The sequence below is a fragment of the Haliotis rufescens genome, unplaced genomic scaffold (assembly GCF_023055435.1).
Source record: "Haliotis rufescens isolate VD_foot unplaced genomic scaffold, xgHalRufe1.0.p SCAF_10, whole genome shotgun sequence".
Lineage (NCBI taxonomy): Eukaryota > Metazoa > Mollusca > Gastropoda > Lepetellida > Haliotidae > Haliotis > Haliotis rufescens.
In genome coordinates, this window is record NW_025963780.1 from 22616942 (window position 1) to 22633202 (window position 16261).

At 38.2% G+C, this 16261-nt stretch overlaps 1 protein-coding gene across 1 annotated transcript in view; it reads right to left on the bottom strand.

Annotated features, from left to right (window-relative positions):
* Positions 1 to 2484: 2484 nt before the first annotated feature.
* The window catches only part of LOC124130864 (coiled-coil domain-containing protein 177-like), a 32957-nt gene continuing 19180 nt past the window's right edge, over positions 2485 to 16261 (bottom strand). Inside the window, exons 12-17 of the mRNA XM_046493902.2 lie at positions 15352 to 15425; positions 13430 to 13537; positions 11231 to 11333; positions 9657 to 9766; positions 6839 to 6947; positions 2485 to 4229 (exon numbers count right to left, since the gene is read on the bottom strand). Coding sequence (XP_046349858.2) covers positions 4065 to 4229; positions 6839 to 6947; positions 9657 to 9766; positions 11231 to 11333; positions 13430 to 13537; positions 15352 to 15425 — 669 coding nt within the window. The 3' untranslated portion in view covers positions 2485 to 4064. The remainder of the gene's footprint in view (positions 4230 to 6838; positions 6948 to 9656; positions 9767 to 11230; positions 11334 to 13429; positions 13538 to 15351; positions 15426 to 16261) is intronic.

The following is a 16261-nucleotide window of genomic DNA, read 5'->3' on the forward strand; positions in this document are numbered from 1 at the left end:
ATCTGATTATTTAGTCCTCAAATTTATTATTTTAAAGTTCACACAAAAACATTTACCATTGGTATGTTGAAATAATATGGTCTTGTATGTGTTTATTTAGTATAAAGTTACTTGGTATGGTCGGTATGACTGGTTAACATAAATGCTTATTCTGTTAAAGGTAAAGTGTGTTTTATATATTACCGTAATATGGACATGCATCTACTTCTGCCAGGGAAGGAGTGTGCAGTGGCCAGATACTATATAAAACACATTGGATGAAATACTATTTAAGAGTTATTACATATTAGTAGCATTTCATTTTTCTAATCAAATGAAGAGCAATCAGGGAAAATCAATATTAATTTAAACTATTTCTGTCTTTTATTATGATTGATGCTCTTCGCAATAAAAAAAATGTTGCATAACGTAAATACATATATATTGATCACTGTTATAAAAATATATACATCCATATTCATTGAACCTGCAAAAAAACGAATGTACATGTGAGTAACCTCATGATGTGACAAATTGTAGTCACTTTTTCACCATATATCTCTCCACAAGTTCAGTCATTTCTGTACATTCAAATACTCTACTATTCTCGACGATCCAGTTTATCATATCTAGTCTCTTGTGATTAATGCTGCTACCTTAGTCTTGTTTGGAACCCATTTTGAATAACACAACACAAACATATCTGTTGGGTGGAATTAGTCGTGGAATCACCGAGAGAAATTCAGTACTACGTAAGAGAAATGGAGGTGGTGACGTCGCTTCCGAAACAAAGCCATGGTGGGAAATGGGTGCAGGGGACATACCATAATATATAAAATACACTGGATAAATGAGGATGATACTATATAAACATCATGTGTTTCTAGACTTGTGGTGTTATTGAGTATTCAAAGCCCAGAAATTTCATTTGGAACTGACACGCAGCAATTGCTGCAGACACTCCCATTCATTTTAGAACTCAGGGGACAGGTGTCCCAGTCGTCTAAGGCAACGCGATTTCGCTTGCAGAGTTGCGTCCCTTGGGCACGCCAGAAACCTATGATTGTGGGTTCGATTCCCGGTTCGCCCGGATTATGTTTCTAGGTTTGTCAGCACCATACCCGTGTGCTCGTGGGTTTCACCAAAGTGGTAAATGTCTAAGACCTCCATCACTTCAGGCTTTCCTCCAACATTAAGCTGATACGCCACTGTAATAATGTTAAATGCGGTGTTAAACCCAACTCACTCACTCATTTTACAACTCCCACTTCAACTCTGAGATCCATGTTTCCTTTATCAGAAACACAATAAAATGATACACCTGCTTGTGATATGTACAGACCTGAGCTTAACATAAAGTACATAGCTGGCCAGAGAAACATGCCTTTAAAACATCAATTTAGGAAGGCATCCAGCATCACTCGTTTCTTCCTTTATACATGTTTATGAAAAGAACAAATTAGAGTGGACTGAAAATGCAATTTCCTTTCCACTAAAAGTCTCTACCGTATTTTCTTGAGTATAGTGCGCCCTTTTTTCCAAAAAACACAGCTGTGTAGAAGGGGGTGCGCATTATACACGAATTATGAGTTTTGATGTTTTTTCCCCCCATGGAAAGACATTACCGTGAGCATGTAACACCGGAAATACCATGTCAACAAATCCATACTGAAGTACGCAAATTATTCACGTAATTACACTGTCTGGCTATAAAAAGTGTTCTTTGTATATCTGGACTTATATTTGTAACTTATTTCATTAATTTTATTCAAAATTCCTTTTAATATTGTTTTAATTAATTTCGGCGAAATCGTGTGTGAAACGATCGGAAGATCGCAAAACTCACCGTTATTAACAGCAACCACGGTCAGATTACCGCTATTGACGCCTTGAAAAGAACTTTAGTTGACAGAGAATGGATACATATATCATAAATGCCATACTTTGAATCGTTAAAAGTCATATTTGTTTTTGTTGGACGATTCTATGTCAACACGTAATTCTCGCGATCACGCGATCACGTGCACGGGAGCCTTGACGGTGAATGGTCAGACTGGTTCCATGTAAAAAATAATACCCGGCAATAACGATCAGCTGCTTCGCTTAGGGTTATTATTATTTTAAATATGTTCAGTAAAAGCTGCATCTAAATTAACAAGATATTGGAATATATTATTCCTGATAAAAAAAGAGTTTCAGATACAATTTTTACCGATCCTTGCATTAAAAATACTGTAAAGTTATATCATTGGGTGTGTCTTGACCAAATCACCGGTAGATTCCAAGAAAACATGTGTACAGCTGATTGCTGTGTCCGGCTTAGTTTACGAGAAAATACACAAAGTAATCTTAATCCCTGGATGTAAAACAATGCCTAGTAGAACAAGAAATACAATTTAAACGGTAAATCAACATGTCTGGTGATTTTTTATCTCAAATTTCGAATTTGTACTGACAAAGTTTCTCATCACCCGTTCGTTTGCCGGACTTTGCTGAAGGGGTACGGTGTAAAAAATTTCTGCGCCTAATATTCAAATTTCTTTTTTTTCAAAATCTTGACTCCGCTTGAGGGGGGTGCGCATTCAACATGGGTGCGCACTATACTCAAGAAAATACGGTAATTATTTGCTGGGCCTCTATGGGGTTAATTTGCCTTGATTGTGTAAAAGGGGAAACACTTTAAAATTATGTTTTAAACTTTCTCTCTGCTTCCAGTCGCCTTTTCAATGCTATATATTCGTGAGTTCACCGAGTTTTCAAAAACTGTAAAAAGAATATTCAAGTTTACCCAGATTTCTTAAGTTATCTCAAAACTGAATTTGTCCTTGTATTTGCATGTTTAACTTATTTGCTTTAGTCGAGGATATAATAACACAAGATACAAATCACCCAGGCAAAATACGACTATAATTTCAACAGTTCATCATAATGGAAACCTAACGATGACAGTAGGGCTGGGACGGGTAACTCGGATACTCGCGTCGGGTGGGTACTGAGTGAGTAGGACCCGGGTACCCATTGGACTACCCGGACCCGTGGTTAGTCACGTGATATATTGTTTAAAGACAAAAATTATCTTGAACTGTATGCTTAAACTACAAGTCACTGATGTTCGCAGTTCTGACTACTACGCCCATTCCTTCTGACCTTTTTTATGTTTGAATAAAAACAAAACTTAAACTTCAGTGTATACACCAGATCATTTCATACGTGTATCTAAACACATTATGCCAGGACTAAGTCAAACTTTTCTGAATCAGACAGTTTGAGACCTTGAGACCTCTTGAGACCTACTCCGGGTACCCAGGTAGGGTTGGGTTATACGGGGGTGGGTGCCCAGGTAGTAAACATGGACTCGTCCCAGCCCTAGATGACAGACACAATAAAAGTATGCAAACAATTTTGCTGCACAACCATAAATTGATTATTATCACAGATAATGTTTTCACAACAACTATCACTATGAATGTAAAACAAAATGAGTAAAACTATGTACAAACATCACTTAAAATAACAAATGACAACAAAACACATACATTAATATTTCTGAGGGGCATATTTTTCTGTATCAGCTAATCAGTAAAGAACGTATTCATATCAACAGATCAATGTATAAATTGTGTAAATGGAAAATAAATAGTTTCATCTTTTGTTTAACTTAACTTGTGTAAGCTGGAATGTACTCAAAGGCAAAAATCAAGCAAATATATAAAAGGAGGATATGGATTATCGGTACCTGATTGATATCAGTACACAGCCTGTTGTCAAGACAACAGTCATGTGATGACATTTAAATGAGTATTGGCATTAAATAGAAAGTCAAATCTCAAATTGTAGCTCTTATTTGGAATTAAAGCAAAAATATATCAAATTGGTATAAATTTCAATTTCAAAACTTAAAATCTTTAGAAAAGCCTAAAGGTGCATCTTCAGCTGAATTAAACATAAGTTCACTTTAAATTTTCACAGAAAGGAGTTTTAGATCACAAAATGATCAACATTCAACATTAATTTGGCCTTTAAGTATATTCTCTACAAGATCCTCAGCAGGAGTGATATATAATCAGCATTAGAGACTAAAGGCTTCATCCAAATCGAAAACTTGAGGAATTTTTAACTGCAGACACAACACCGCTCCCAATCTTGGAATACAGTTCAGCTTGAAGAGCTTTCTGACCGATTGTTTCATTGTCATACTTGTGCCGAACCTCATCTCTCAGCTTCTGCGTTGCCTCAGCTACTGCTCTTGTCTGAAAATGACAGTTATCACTATTACCGTATTCGACGTTATAAGCGCCAAGGGGGTTTTCAAATTAAGAAATAGGGGGCTTTTATTAGAATATTTTTTTGAGTTGAAAGATCGTAAATTTCGTGGTTTATGCTGAAAACCTGAAATGTTTATATACGACAGAAATACTTTTCCAGGATTTGATTGCCCATAATTAAGGGTGCATATGACATACGAGTGCGTATTATACACGAATAAATAAGCCTTGTGTACAGTTGGAAGGGGTGATTATTGAGATTGTTCACTAGCCAATAAATTAGCAAATTTCGCTGTAGGCACTTATTATGGGCGCTTAGTGCGGTATTTTGTATTTTAGATCAATCACAATTATGGAGTTTCCTTTGAACACATGCAAGATCATGCATAACTTGCTTAGATCATGCATACACATGTTTAGATCATGTATAGGCTACAGTAACACATGCTTAGATAATGCATAAGATGCTTAGCCCCTACATACTCATGCTTAGATCATGTATAGGCTACACATGCTTAGATCATGTATAGGCTACACATGCTTAGATCATGTATAGGCTACACATGCTTAGATCATGTATAGGCTACACATGCTTAGATCATGTATAGATCATGTATACACATGCTTAGATAATATATAGTACACATACTTAGATCATGAATAGGCTACACATGCTAAGATCATGTACAGGCTACACATGCTTAGATTATGTATAGGCTACACATGCTAAGATCACGTACATGATACACATGCTTAGATTATGTATAGATCATGTATACACATGCTTAGATCATGAATAGGATACACATGCTTAGATCATGTACAGGCTACACATGCTTAGATCATATATAGTACACATGCTTAGATTATGAATAGGATATACATGCTTAGATCATGTATAGATCATGTATACACATGCTTAGATCATGAATAGGATACACATGCTTAGATCATGTATAGGCTACACATGCTTAGATCATATATAGTACACATGCTTAGATTATGCATAGGATATACATTCTTAGATCATGTATAGATCATAAATACACATGCTTAGATCATGTATAGTACACATGATTAGATTATGTATAGGCTATACATGCTTAGATCATGTATAGATCATGTATACACATGCTTAGATCATGTATAGGATACACATGCTTAGATCATGTATAGATCATAAATACACATGCTTAGATCATGTATAGTACACATGATTAGATTATGTATAGGCTATACATGCTTAGATCATGTATAGATCATGTATACACATGCTTAGATCATGTATAGGATACACATGCTTAGATCATGTATAGATCATAAATACACATGCTTAGATCATGTATAGTACACATGATTAGATTATGTATAGGCTATACATGCTTAGATCATGTATAGATCATGTATACACATGCTTAGATCATGTATAGGATACACATGCTTAGATCATGTATAGATCATAAATACACATGCTTAGATCATGTATAGTACACATGATTAGATTATGTATAGGCTATACATGCTTAGATCATGTATAGATCATGTATACACATGCTTAGATCATGTATAGGATATACATGCTTAGATCATGTACAGGATACACATGCTAAGATCATATATAGTACACATGATTAGATTATGTATAGGCTATACATGCTTAGATCATGTATAGATCATGTATACACATGCTTAGATCATGTATAGGATATACATGCTTAGATCATGTACAGGATACACATGCTTAGATCATGTACAGATCATAAATACACATGCTTAGATCATGTATAGGACTAAGTAGATGTAGGCGGAACCTCTATGTCAGATTAATTAATGTGGGAGAAAAGCACAAAGTGACGCAGGTAACAGGAAAAATATGTCAAACCACCTGCAACACACTAGTGAATGAATGGACGTTGTTTTATGTCCAGTCAGCAATATTCCAGCTATATCAAGACACCCTGCTGTTTGCATGTTGTTTTACGCTGCAGTCAGCAACATCACAGGAAAGTGATGGTAGCCTGTAATATGTGAGTCTGGACCAGACAAACTAGTGGTTGACATCATGAGCACTGACCCACAGTTTGAAGACATGCAATCAAGTCACCAAATGTGAGATCTGATCCACGTAGTTGTTTCTTTGTGACCAGCCAAGGTTGCTGGGAACTTTGGAGATGTTTGTTTGTTTGTTTATTTACAAAATAGACACCCACTAAACATCCGTGGGGACATGGTCTCAGTTAAGACTAGGCCCCCATCTATCCAGTTTCACATGAATAATAGAATACAAATGAATCAGGTCAAGGGCCATAATTGTTTTCTTTGTTGTTTCACTATCAGCTATATGACCGCTGCCTGTAAAGAATCAAGTCAAACCAGACAAACCAGTGATTGATATTATGAGCAACGATCCATGTCATCAGGGTATGTTGACACGCCATCAACAAAGTCACCGTGACTGACCACCCAATCAATTAGGTCGCTTCTTACAACCAGTAAAGTTTGGCAAGGACCAATTCTAACCCGGAATCCCCACGGGGTAGGGTTTTACATTAAGCCCGCAAGCCTTCCATACAGACATTGGGACGTAGATCTACCTGCAAGATGGTGGCATCCTTCTCTTCCTGCAACATCTGGGACTTCTTGTCCTTCAGTTGGATCTCCGACCTCAGACCTTGCTCCCACTTCTGGAGCTCCTTATGCACCCTGCAACACACATATTGTCTCTGAACCACACATACTGGTTATATGACAGTGAATCAAAACATGACACAGATAAAATACAGGGAAACATCTTCACCTGAAACATATGCCTTCCATAACAGTCATAGCATGTAAGCACACTCCCTAGGCAATTCCATCTACCCTCAGGATACCCGAGACCAGATGACCCAGGATGCAGGCTAGTGCCAAGTTGCATCACTGAATATAATAATGTTACCATCATTCTGCCTAAACAATCATCTGATTTAATGGCTAAAACATTTATAAATTCTTTAGTAAGGCTTAAAAAAATAAAAGAATTAGTGCTCAGGCTAGGACTTTTGAAAATATCGTGCAGGCAGGTGGCGTTATTTTGGTGGGTTTTTTTGCTTGACACAAATAATATACAGGGAATCATCTTCACCTGAAACATGCCTTCCCTAATAGTGATAACAAGTAAGGACACTCCCTAGGCAGACTGTAATTCCATCTACCCTCAGGATACCATCTTCCCGAGGCAAGAAAGTTAACTGACTTTAAATGTCCAGTTTTCGCCCTCCCGAACTAGGCTGGAATTCCTGGGCTTGATCGTAGCGCCACCAGTGGCTATTACGAGTTATGTCCCTTCTAAGCCTCTCCTATGGACCAATCAAATTCCATCTCTCATTTCACTTTCATTTGTTTTAAACAAATTGGGGCTCCCAGTCAGGACGATCTGGTCAATGATCAAGATCCATATTGTGATAAAACAGGTCTTACATCGCAAAATGCATCAAATCACGTGAGCACCGTGTTTAAAGACATGAAAAGATTTGGAAAATATCTGTTGACAACGAGTTGGTGGTGCACATGTTTTGCAAATCCTGCAATCAACCAAAATCTGAATGACAGTTTACGAACCGGAATTTCGATTTCGTTGCGCGATGTTGATTGGACTATGCACAGACTCGTTAGTCCACCCAAAATGTAACTCCATTATACCAACCTAGTTCGGCAAGGGTGGAAACTGGACTTTCATAGTCAGTTAACTCTCTTGCGTCGGGAAGATGTCAGGATACCCGAGACCAGACAACTCAGGATGCAGGCTAGTGCAAAGTTGCATCACTGAATATGATAATGTTACAATCATTCTGCCTAAACAATCATCTGATTTAATGGCTAAAACATTTATAAATTCATTTAGTAAGGCTTAAAAAAATAAAAGGTGAGGTGAAATGGGGTTTAACATAGCATATAAGATTATTGCACTTATATAGCGACGTGCATGCACGTGTGTGTGTGGCTGCTTGTACTAGTCCGGACTCATGCCGATTTATAGTGCTAGCTCACTGAGATACCAGTTTAACATGAATACCCCACTCAAACACAGTATACTGACTCCGAGCCGACCAATCCTTGTTGCCTTAATGCCGAGCGCAAGACAGGGTAACAACAAGTACCATCTTTTTAACGTCTTTTGGTATGACGCGGTATGACCACAGAGGCGGTCTAAAAAAAAATCAAAATAAAAAAAATCAAAAGAATTAGTGCTCAGGCTATGACTTTTGAAAATTTCCTCCAGACAGGCGGCGTTTTTTGGGGTATTTTTGTTTGTTCAAACTAGTATGTAACCAAATATACAGTTGTGTACCATCAACCTGGGAAAGGGCCTCCCTACATAAACAAGCATACAAACTCCTATTGCTGCCATGACCATAACATAAGATGTGCAGTAAAGCAGTGCACATATATAGGGAAGTAACTGCATGCTATATTGGATCGCATTGTTTGTAAGTATTAGGATTTTCATATTTTGGGGGAAAATGGAAATAAAAACATGTGCAGCAGACTTTAGGATGTTGTGGGCAGTGCCTGAGAACCAATATATTTTATATATTTTTTAGCCTAAAATGACTAACCCTTGTTGAAATGACTAAACATTCCAGCCATTAGGCTAACAGCCTCGACTGAAAGTCCTTCACTTGACAAGAACATCAGGCAATCTGAATTATGCCTTGCTCCAAATGCTTTCACTTTTCCTAATTGACATTACGATATTTCCAATAACAACTCAGCACTGGAAGGCTGTGGTTTGGAGGCTTCTCACTCTGATTACACGCAGGCACAGCTAATGTCTCTGCTAGGAATGCTTAGGCAACAAAATCATGGGCATAAACTGAACTGTACCACGAATCACTTCAGGTGAAAAACTTGTCATTTTTAAATATCCATGAAGCAAACAGCTGCAGATAGGATTTGAGATGCACAAATGACTAATTTGACTGAGAAGTCAAGCTGTGGACATCACACAATCAGGCTGCAGAGGACGCATCTGTTGTCCATGGTTGCATCAGCCATTGTTGGTGATGGTAACCTTGGTTACAACTAGGATGTGTTTGGATGAGGTGTTTTTTAAAGCTGGAAACTTGTTTTAGGAACAGTTGCACACAATAATCAAAGAAGAAGGATGAAATGCAGTGTAAGATAGGATAAGTTTTAAATATTATAAATACTACTCAAAAAGAAGTTAAGAACACCCACTACACTTCTTTCATATTACTTAAGTTTATCTATCATGAGTTCACAAGATTTTCAGGTGTTATTTTGTATTCTGTTTACCATTTAAAACCTGCCACTTAGACTGTTCTAAGTGGATTTTCCGGGCATTGAAAACTTAAAAAACACTCGCAAACTTAAAACACATGTTTATATCCAGATTTTAAAACTACTAACTTCTTAATGTTGACTCTGTGCTCCTTCTCCTTGACCTTGCGTTCCTCCTGGAGCCTCCGTGACGTCTCTTGTCGCCGTCGCTCCACACTCGCACTAGCCTTCCTTTCCAGCTACAACATCATTAATAGATTGCAAGTGAGTCAGTGGCATTTGTGGGGCTGTCCAAGCCGTGTTTTTCACATAAACCAAAAAGAAATCAATAGGCCATTCCCACTAACAGACTGCTGCTTCTTGATTGGCTGATATTTGTATTAATGATTAAATATGCAGTCTGTGAAGCTTGTATTGTTGACGTACTTATTTGTAAGAATTGACTTCAAAAATGTTTTTGCCTTTCTGGAGGTATGAACGTAGCCTAAGTGTGCACTCTTTGCAGGTATACACAGTTTGCACACTGAATGTTCAATATATACCACCATAAACATTGGGGGCATGGGTGGCCCAGTCGTCTAAGGCGCCACGATTCGCTGTGCAGAATTGCGTTCCTTGGGCATACCAGAAACCTATGATTGTGGGTTCGAATCCCGGTTCGCCCCGATTATGTTTCTAGGTTTGTCAGCACCATAACCATGCTCATGGGTGTCACCGAAGTGATAAACGTCTAAGACCTGCATCACTTTGGGCTTTCCTCCCACATTAAGCTGACACGCAATGATATAAGTGGTATACTGTTAAAAGCGGCGTTAAACCCAACTCACTCACTCCATAAACATAATATATTTTCAAGTCAATTCTTAAACCAATTGTTTCAAACAGACATTTTCTCTATGAAATCGGATAATCATTAATTCTTTGATAAGTATACACACAAACAATGAGGTCTGCTCGGACTGCCGGACTCGGACTGCTCAAGTCTAGACCCCCGATAATCTTATTTCAATTTCTGAAGTCTGCTGATTTATTTGTTGATTACCACTACATTCACCAATATCCCAGCCATATCACAAACAAAGGTTACTTGGGACCTATTCTAAACCAGAATCAAGAAGGGGTCTGAAGTTATCTGAAACAAGAGTTAACCACTAACGAGGCTATATCCCCCGCCCCTGTTGCAGAATTTATGACATAATTAAATCTAAACAAACCCTAAACTTTTTTAACCGAGGTGGAACTTATCATGGAAATTGTTTAAAAAAGAAGAGTTTGGAACCTTAGTCCATCTTGCTGCCATGGAAACGTAAAAAATAAAAATTTCTAAAATTTCTAAATAGCAAAAGGCACCAGTTCAGCATGTACCTGACAAACCTGCAAAGTTTCATGGAAAAATATTGAACGGTTTATGAGTTATGCTCCAGAAACGAACCCTACCCTCACAGAACCTAAGTCCATATTGTTGCCATGGAAACGTAAAAAATAAAAATTTCTAAAATTTCTAAATAGCAAACATGGCAAAAGGCACCAGTTCAGCATGTACCTGAAAGACCTGCAAAGTTTCATGAAAAAATATTGAACGGTTCCTGAGTTATGCTCCGGAAACGAAACGTGACGGACGGATGGACGGAGCCCGTTTCTATATCCCTATAACACCCCTAAAGCCAGACATCACGATGAAGGATGAGGATTCAGCTTGTCACCTGTTTTCTGCGATGCACCAGATCCTGTCTCCATGCCTCCATCTCACTGTCCATCTTCTCCTGGGACTGTCGAGCGAAATCCTGCCGTTTCTCACGTTTACTCCTGTAAAGTTAGTACAATTCTATATTAAACATTTCCTATACATACTAGATAACCATAAATACATTCTTGGGGACATGAGCTCTGTTTGAAGTTGGCACAATCTATCCAGCTTGACATAAATCATAAAATACAAATGAATCAGGTCAAGGGCCATATTTATTTGTTGTTAAATGCCACAATCAGCAATATTGCAGCTATATGACAGCAGGCTGTAAATAATCAAGTCATGAACCACATAAACCAACGATTAATTTTTTGAGCAACTTCTCACATTGTCAGGGTACAATGACACACAATCATCTAAGTCCCTGAAATAAACACCCGATCCATTTAGTCTCGTAACTAATACATAGCTTGATTGGGACCTATTATAAACTGGGACCTCCATAGGATCAAGAGCCACTATAGCAAAGTAATACAAAGCAACATTCAAGTTATCATGACAACCTACAAATTATATCCCCAGCGTGTGATAGTGTGAACAAAAACTACATCATCTGTAGGTTGGTTGGTTGGTTATTTAACGTAACACTCAGCAATATTCCAGCTATATGACAGCGGTCTGTAAATACTTAAGGCTGGACCAGACAATCCAGTGATTAATATCATGTCCATCGATCCACGCATTTGGGATCGATGACATGCATCAACCAAGTCAGCAGGACTGAACACCAGATCCTGTTAGTCACCTCCTACGACAAAGCATAGTCGCCTACGGCATGCATGGGTTGCTGAAGATCTATTCTAACTCAGATCCTCATCATCTGTAGGTACTTCTTAAGTGACTATGAAGTGGAACCTGTCAAATTCGAACTCACACTAAAATCATAATGTGGATCTCTACAACTAAACCAAATTTATTGCATTAACTTGTCACTAAACTCAAATAATCACTTCCTTTACTCTGTTCTTAAGCCTAAAACTTTGACACAAAGGAGATACTTTTTACATAAGCAACCTTAGAAATTAATGCTAGCCCGTTAGCCCAAGACCAGTAAATTGTGCTGGGACAAGTAAAGATCCAAGGATGGCAGTAGTCCACACTGACCATGAGCATTTGCAGGCCATAGTTCTGAACCAGTTCTCAATGCTTCAATCTTGCTACAAATTTGAACTGAATAGGACTGACAGAATATGTAAACATAGCAACCGTTTTTTGTCTTTTTCAAGCAGGACTAACTACAAACTCTGAGGTCCACTGAAATAAGGTTTATTCTGGTCCTCTGGACTTGTCTTATAAATTTCTAACGCATGCAGGTGCAGGTGATGCTCCCTGATCCAAATTACCATTTCCTACGTGTCACTTCCACTACCAGGATCATCAATAAGCCTCCATCAATAGGGGGTAATGGCATAATAATATGCATAGAGCAGCAGCAGTAGACAACGCCATGTATAGGTTAGCACCCTCTTCCAGGGTAATATGGACTACAATGCATGAGGCGTCACTCCATATAACCCACTGAGATAGAGATAGCCAATTCATAGGTTAGGTTATGTTTGTTGTTTACGCCGCAATATTCCAGCTATATGACGCGGTCTGTGAATAATCAAACATGGACAAGACAATCCAGTGATTGACATCATCTACGCAATTGAGATACGATGACATTCTTCAACCAAGTCAGCAAGCCTGACCACCCGATCCTGTTAGTCGCCTCTTACAACAAGCATAGTCGCCTTTTACGGCAAGCATGGGTTGCTGAAGACCTATTCTACCCCGGATCTTCACGGGTCAGGCCAATTCATACCATGAGCACGATGCACTATACGCAAGGATGCAAATACAATGAACCAAGGCTTGCTCCCCTCTCGTCTGAATTGAATCGTCAAACCTATATTAATATTCGTGACGATATGGTTGCAAGACGAGGACATTTTATTTTAAGGATTAAAGGATACTTCTTTCAATTGATTTAACTGGTGTGTAAACATCAACAGGCAACAGACAGCTACAATATTTAATAAATATTGATTCACATGTGCCTTTAGTATTGAATTGTTATGGGGCCTATTCTTGCTATAATCTACCCCAGACCTCTGTCCAAACTGGACATTCAGTCCCACACCCCGGTAAAGACAGGATCTATACTCACTGGTTGAGCATCATCTCGTGATATTTCTGCTGCAACATCTTTTCAAAGTTTGACCTGGCCGACAAATGCTTCATGTCCACAGAGGAACACAAATGGTTACTTTTCTCTCTGAAACAGAAAGAAAACATTATTTTGCTAGACTGAAAATCAGTTTCCGACACAAACCACATCAGTATAAAGACCTTATTTGACTGCAGTTCTTTTGCACAAAGGAAATTCTTACACCCCAAATAAAATTTCAAAAACATAGCCTCTTAATGGTACTTAATACCATCGATGCAGGGGAGACAACTCTCACTTGAAGTTGTACTTATACTCTCCCTGTGATGTAGATCAATGTTGTAGTCCATGACATATCAGCATGCAGTCTTTAGAATTGCTAGGTCCTTTTTAGCAATCAACCTTCTTAGATATTTCATATGTTTTGAGGGAAAAAATAAATGCTAACTCTTTTTGACTTTTTAGTGCTGGACTATATTTACAGTAACGTGTATACACATGGAGTTAGTCATTTCAGAGACCATGATTAAGTATTAAACACATATGGTTGCAGTGGCTAGAGCCTATATGAAAATGCATTTAGTTATGATAACATTCACAATGCTAATAGTTACACTTTGCGAGTATTTTTTAGTAATTTTATCTTTCCTTTATCTATCTTGTCTACTCTATCAAAGATAGAAGTTGAGCAAACAAAAATAACTATAAATTCTTTTGTTTCATTTTCCAATCGTGGATTTTGGCTGCGGACAGGAATATTCGTAAACAAAACAAAAAGGGTTGCTTAAAGTTATCCTGTTGACAGAATCCTATAGTGTTTGTTTGTTTGTTTGTGTGTTTGTTAATCGCCACACTCAGCAATATTCCAGCTATATGACGGCGGTCTGTAAATGATCAAGTCTGGACCAGACAATCCAGTGATTGACATCATGAGCATCGATCCATGCAATTGGGATACGATGTCATGCATCAACCAAGTCAGCGAGCCTTTTACGGCAAGCATGGGTTGCTGAAGACCTATTCTACCCCAGATCTTCACAAGACAGAATCCCATAGTGAATCATGTAGTGAGTGTGTGAGTGAGTTTGATTTACTATTTACATATATCACAAGGTATCAGCTGTGTGAAGGAGGAAATCCCTAAGTGATGCAGGTCTTAGACTTTTATCACTTTCACAAAACCTACAAGCATGGGTATGGTGCTGACAAACCTGGCAACATAATGGGGCAAATCTGGTTTTGAAACCCATGATCATGAGTTTCTGGCTCAAAAAAGCACACGGCTTCTGGTGCCGGGAAAACTGGGCCATCAGTGCCCCCAACCCTTGTATAATGCAAAGCTCCTCACAGTGATATCCCGTTTGTGGAGCTCTATATATATATATATATTATCACTGCCACCAGTCAAAACTCCCCACAGTGATAGATGACCACAACCATGCTTGGAGTTGAACTCGCAACCGAATGACCATTATGTTTACAAACAAGTGACAACTGTCGTGACGCCAAATACACTTACCCCTGCTAAATTATTTTCTTTGTTTATCAATTTGAATTTCTATTTCATTCAAACTATAATGCAATTGTTATAGTAAGAATGTAAGAGAGAAGTTGATTGATTTTCCGTCTGTCTATCAGTGTATCTCGAACCAATCTGTTTATACAAACAACAAAGTAAATTTATCTGAAAAACATGGTCAGTCGTTAACCTTTTCAAAATTCACTATGATGGCATTCCCAAAGACATAAACAAAAGTATAAACGTTACTACATTTGGGGTTAGAGGGCAAATTTCAAGATTCTTGTAATGGCCGCGCCCACACAGGTGGCAGCGATGTTACCAAGAGTGTGACGAAGGTGTCACACGCTGGGAAGGAGCTTGGTATAATGCAAGGTTACCACTCACTAAACCTTCATCCTACCTGTTCAGTCTCTCAACTTGTTGTCTATTCTTTTCAAATATTTCTCTTTCCTTATGATTTTCCAGCATCTTTTTCTGAAAAAAAAGACAACAAATAGATATCATCCTGCTTCTTGAGCATCAACATCACAGAGTACATGGGTATGCTACAAATAGATTAGGAGATATTTTAAAATGCTTCACTGAAATAACACAGTATCACACATTTTCTAGCTTTAGTCCTGAAAAGCATGCAAATGTTGCTAATTGATACTGTGTGCTTGAGCCATGCAACGGCAGATATCCATGCATGTGACAGTGACAGGTTTATGGTGCTAGCCCACTGAGATACCATGCAGTTAACATGGATACCCCACTCAGACACATTATACTGTCTCCCAAGTCGACCAGTCCTTGTTTTATCACCTTAATGCCGAGTGTTAAGCAGGGTAACAACAAGCACCATCATTTAACGCTGTTTGATACGACACAGCCGGGGATCAAACCACTGACATCTCTGGGCAAACAGTCTATCCACTTTACTGTGGAGGCGGTCTGTCTCTTAATAAGCAAGAGGTGCACTGATCCTTTATTCAGTTTTAGTATTTTATGTTCACATATTGTTAGAAAAGATTTCTGGGCTTGTCAAAATATCAATTTTTTAAAATAAATGTTAAGTTTTAAAACAAGACAAAATGAAGTACGGTATTCCTTTCTGTACAATATTCACAAAACAATCAGTGAGTTTTACAACACAGGACACCAATATGTGTTACACATTGTACACACATGTGGCATCAAACCCAGACCATCGGAAGGAGGAGCAAGCACTGTCTAGGTGATCCAACTTCCCCAACCGACCATCAGAGCAAATGAGCAAAATAACAAGTCAAAATAATATTTGTGGATTTCCATGTTTTAGAAATAAATTA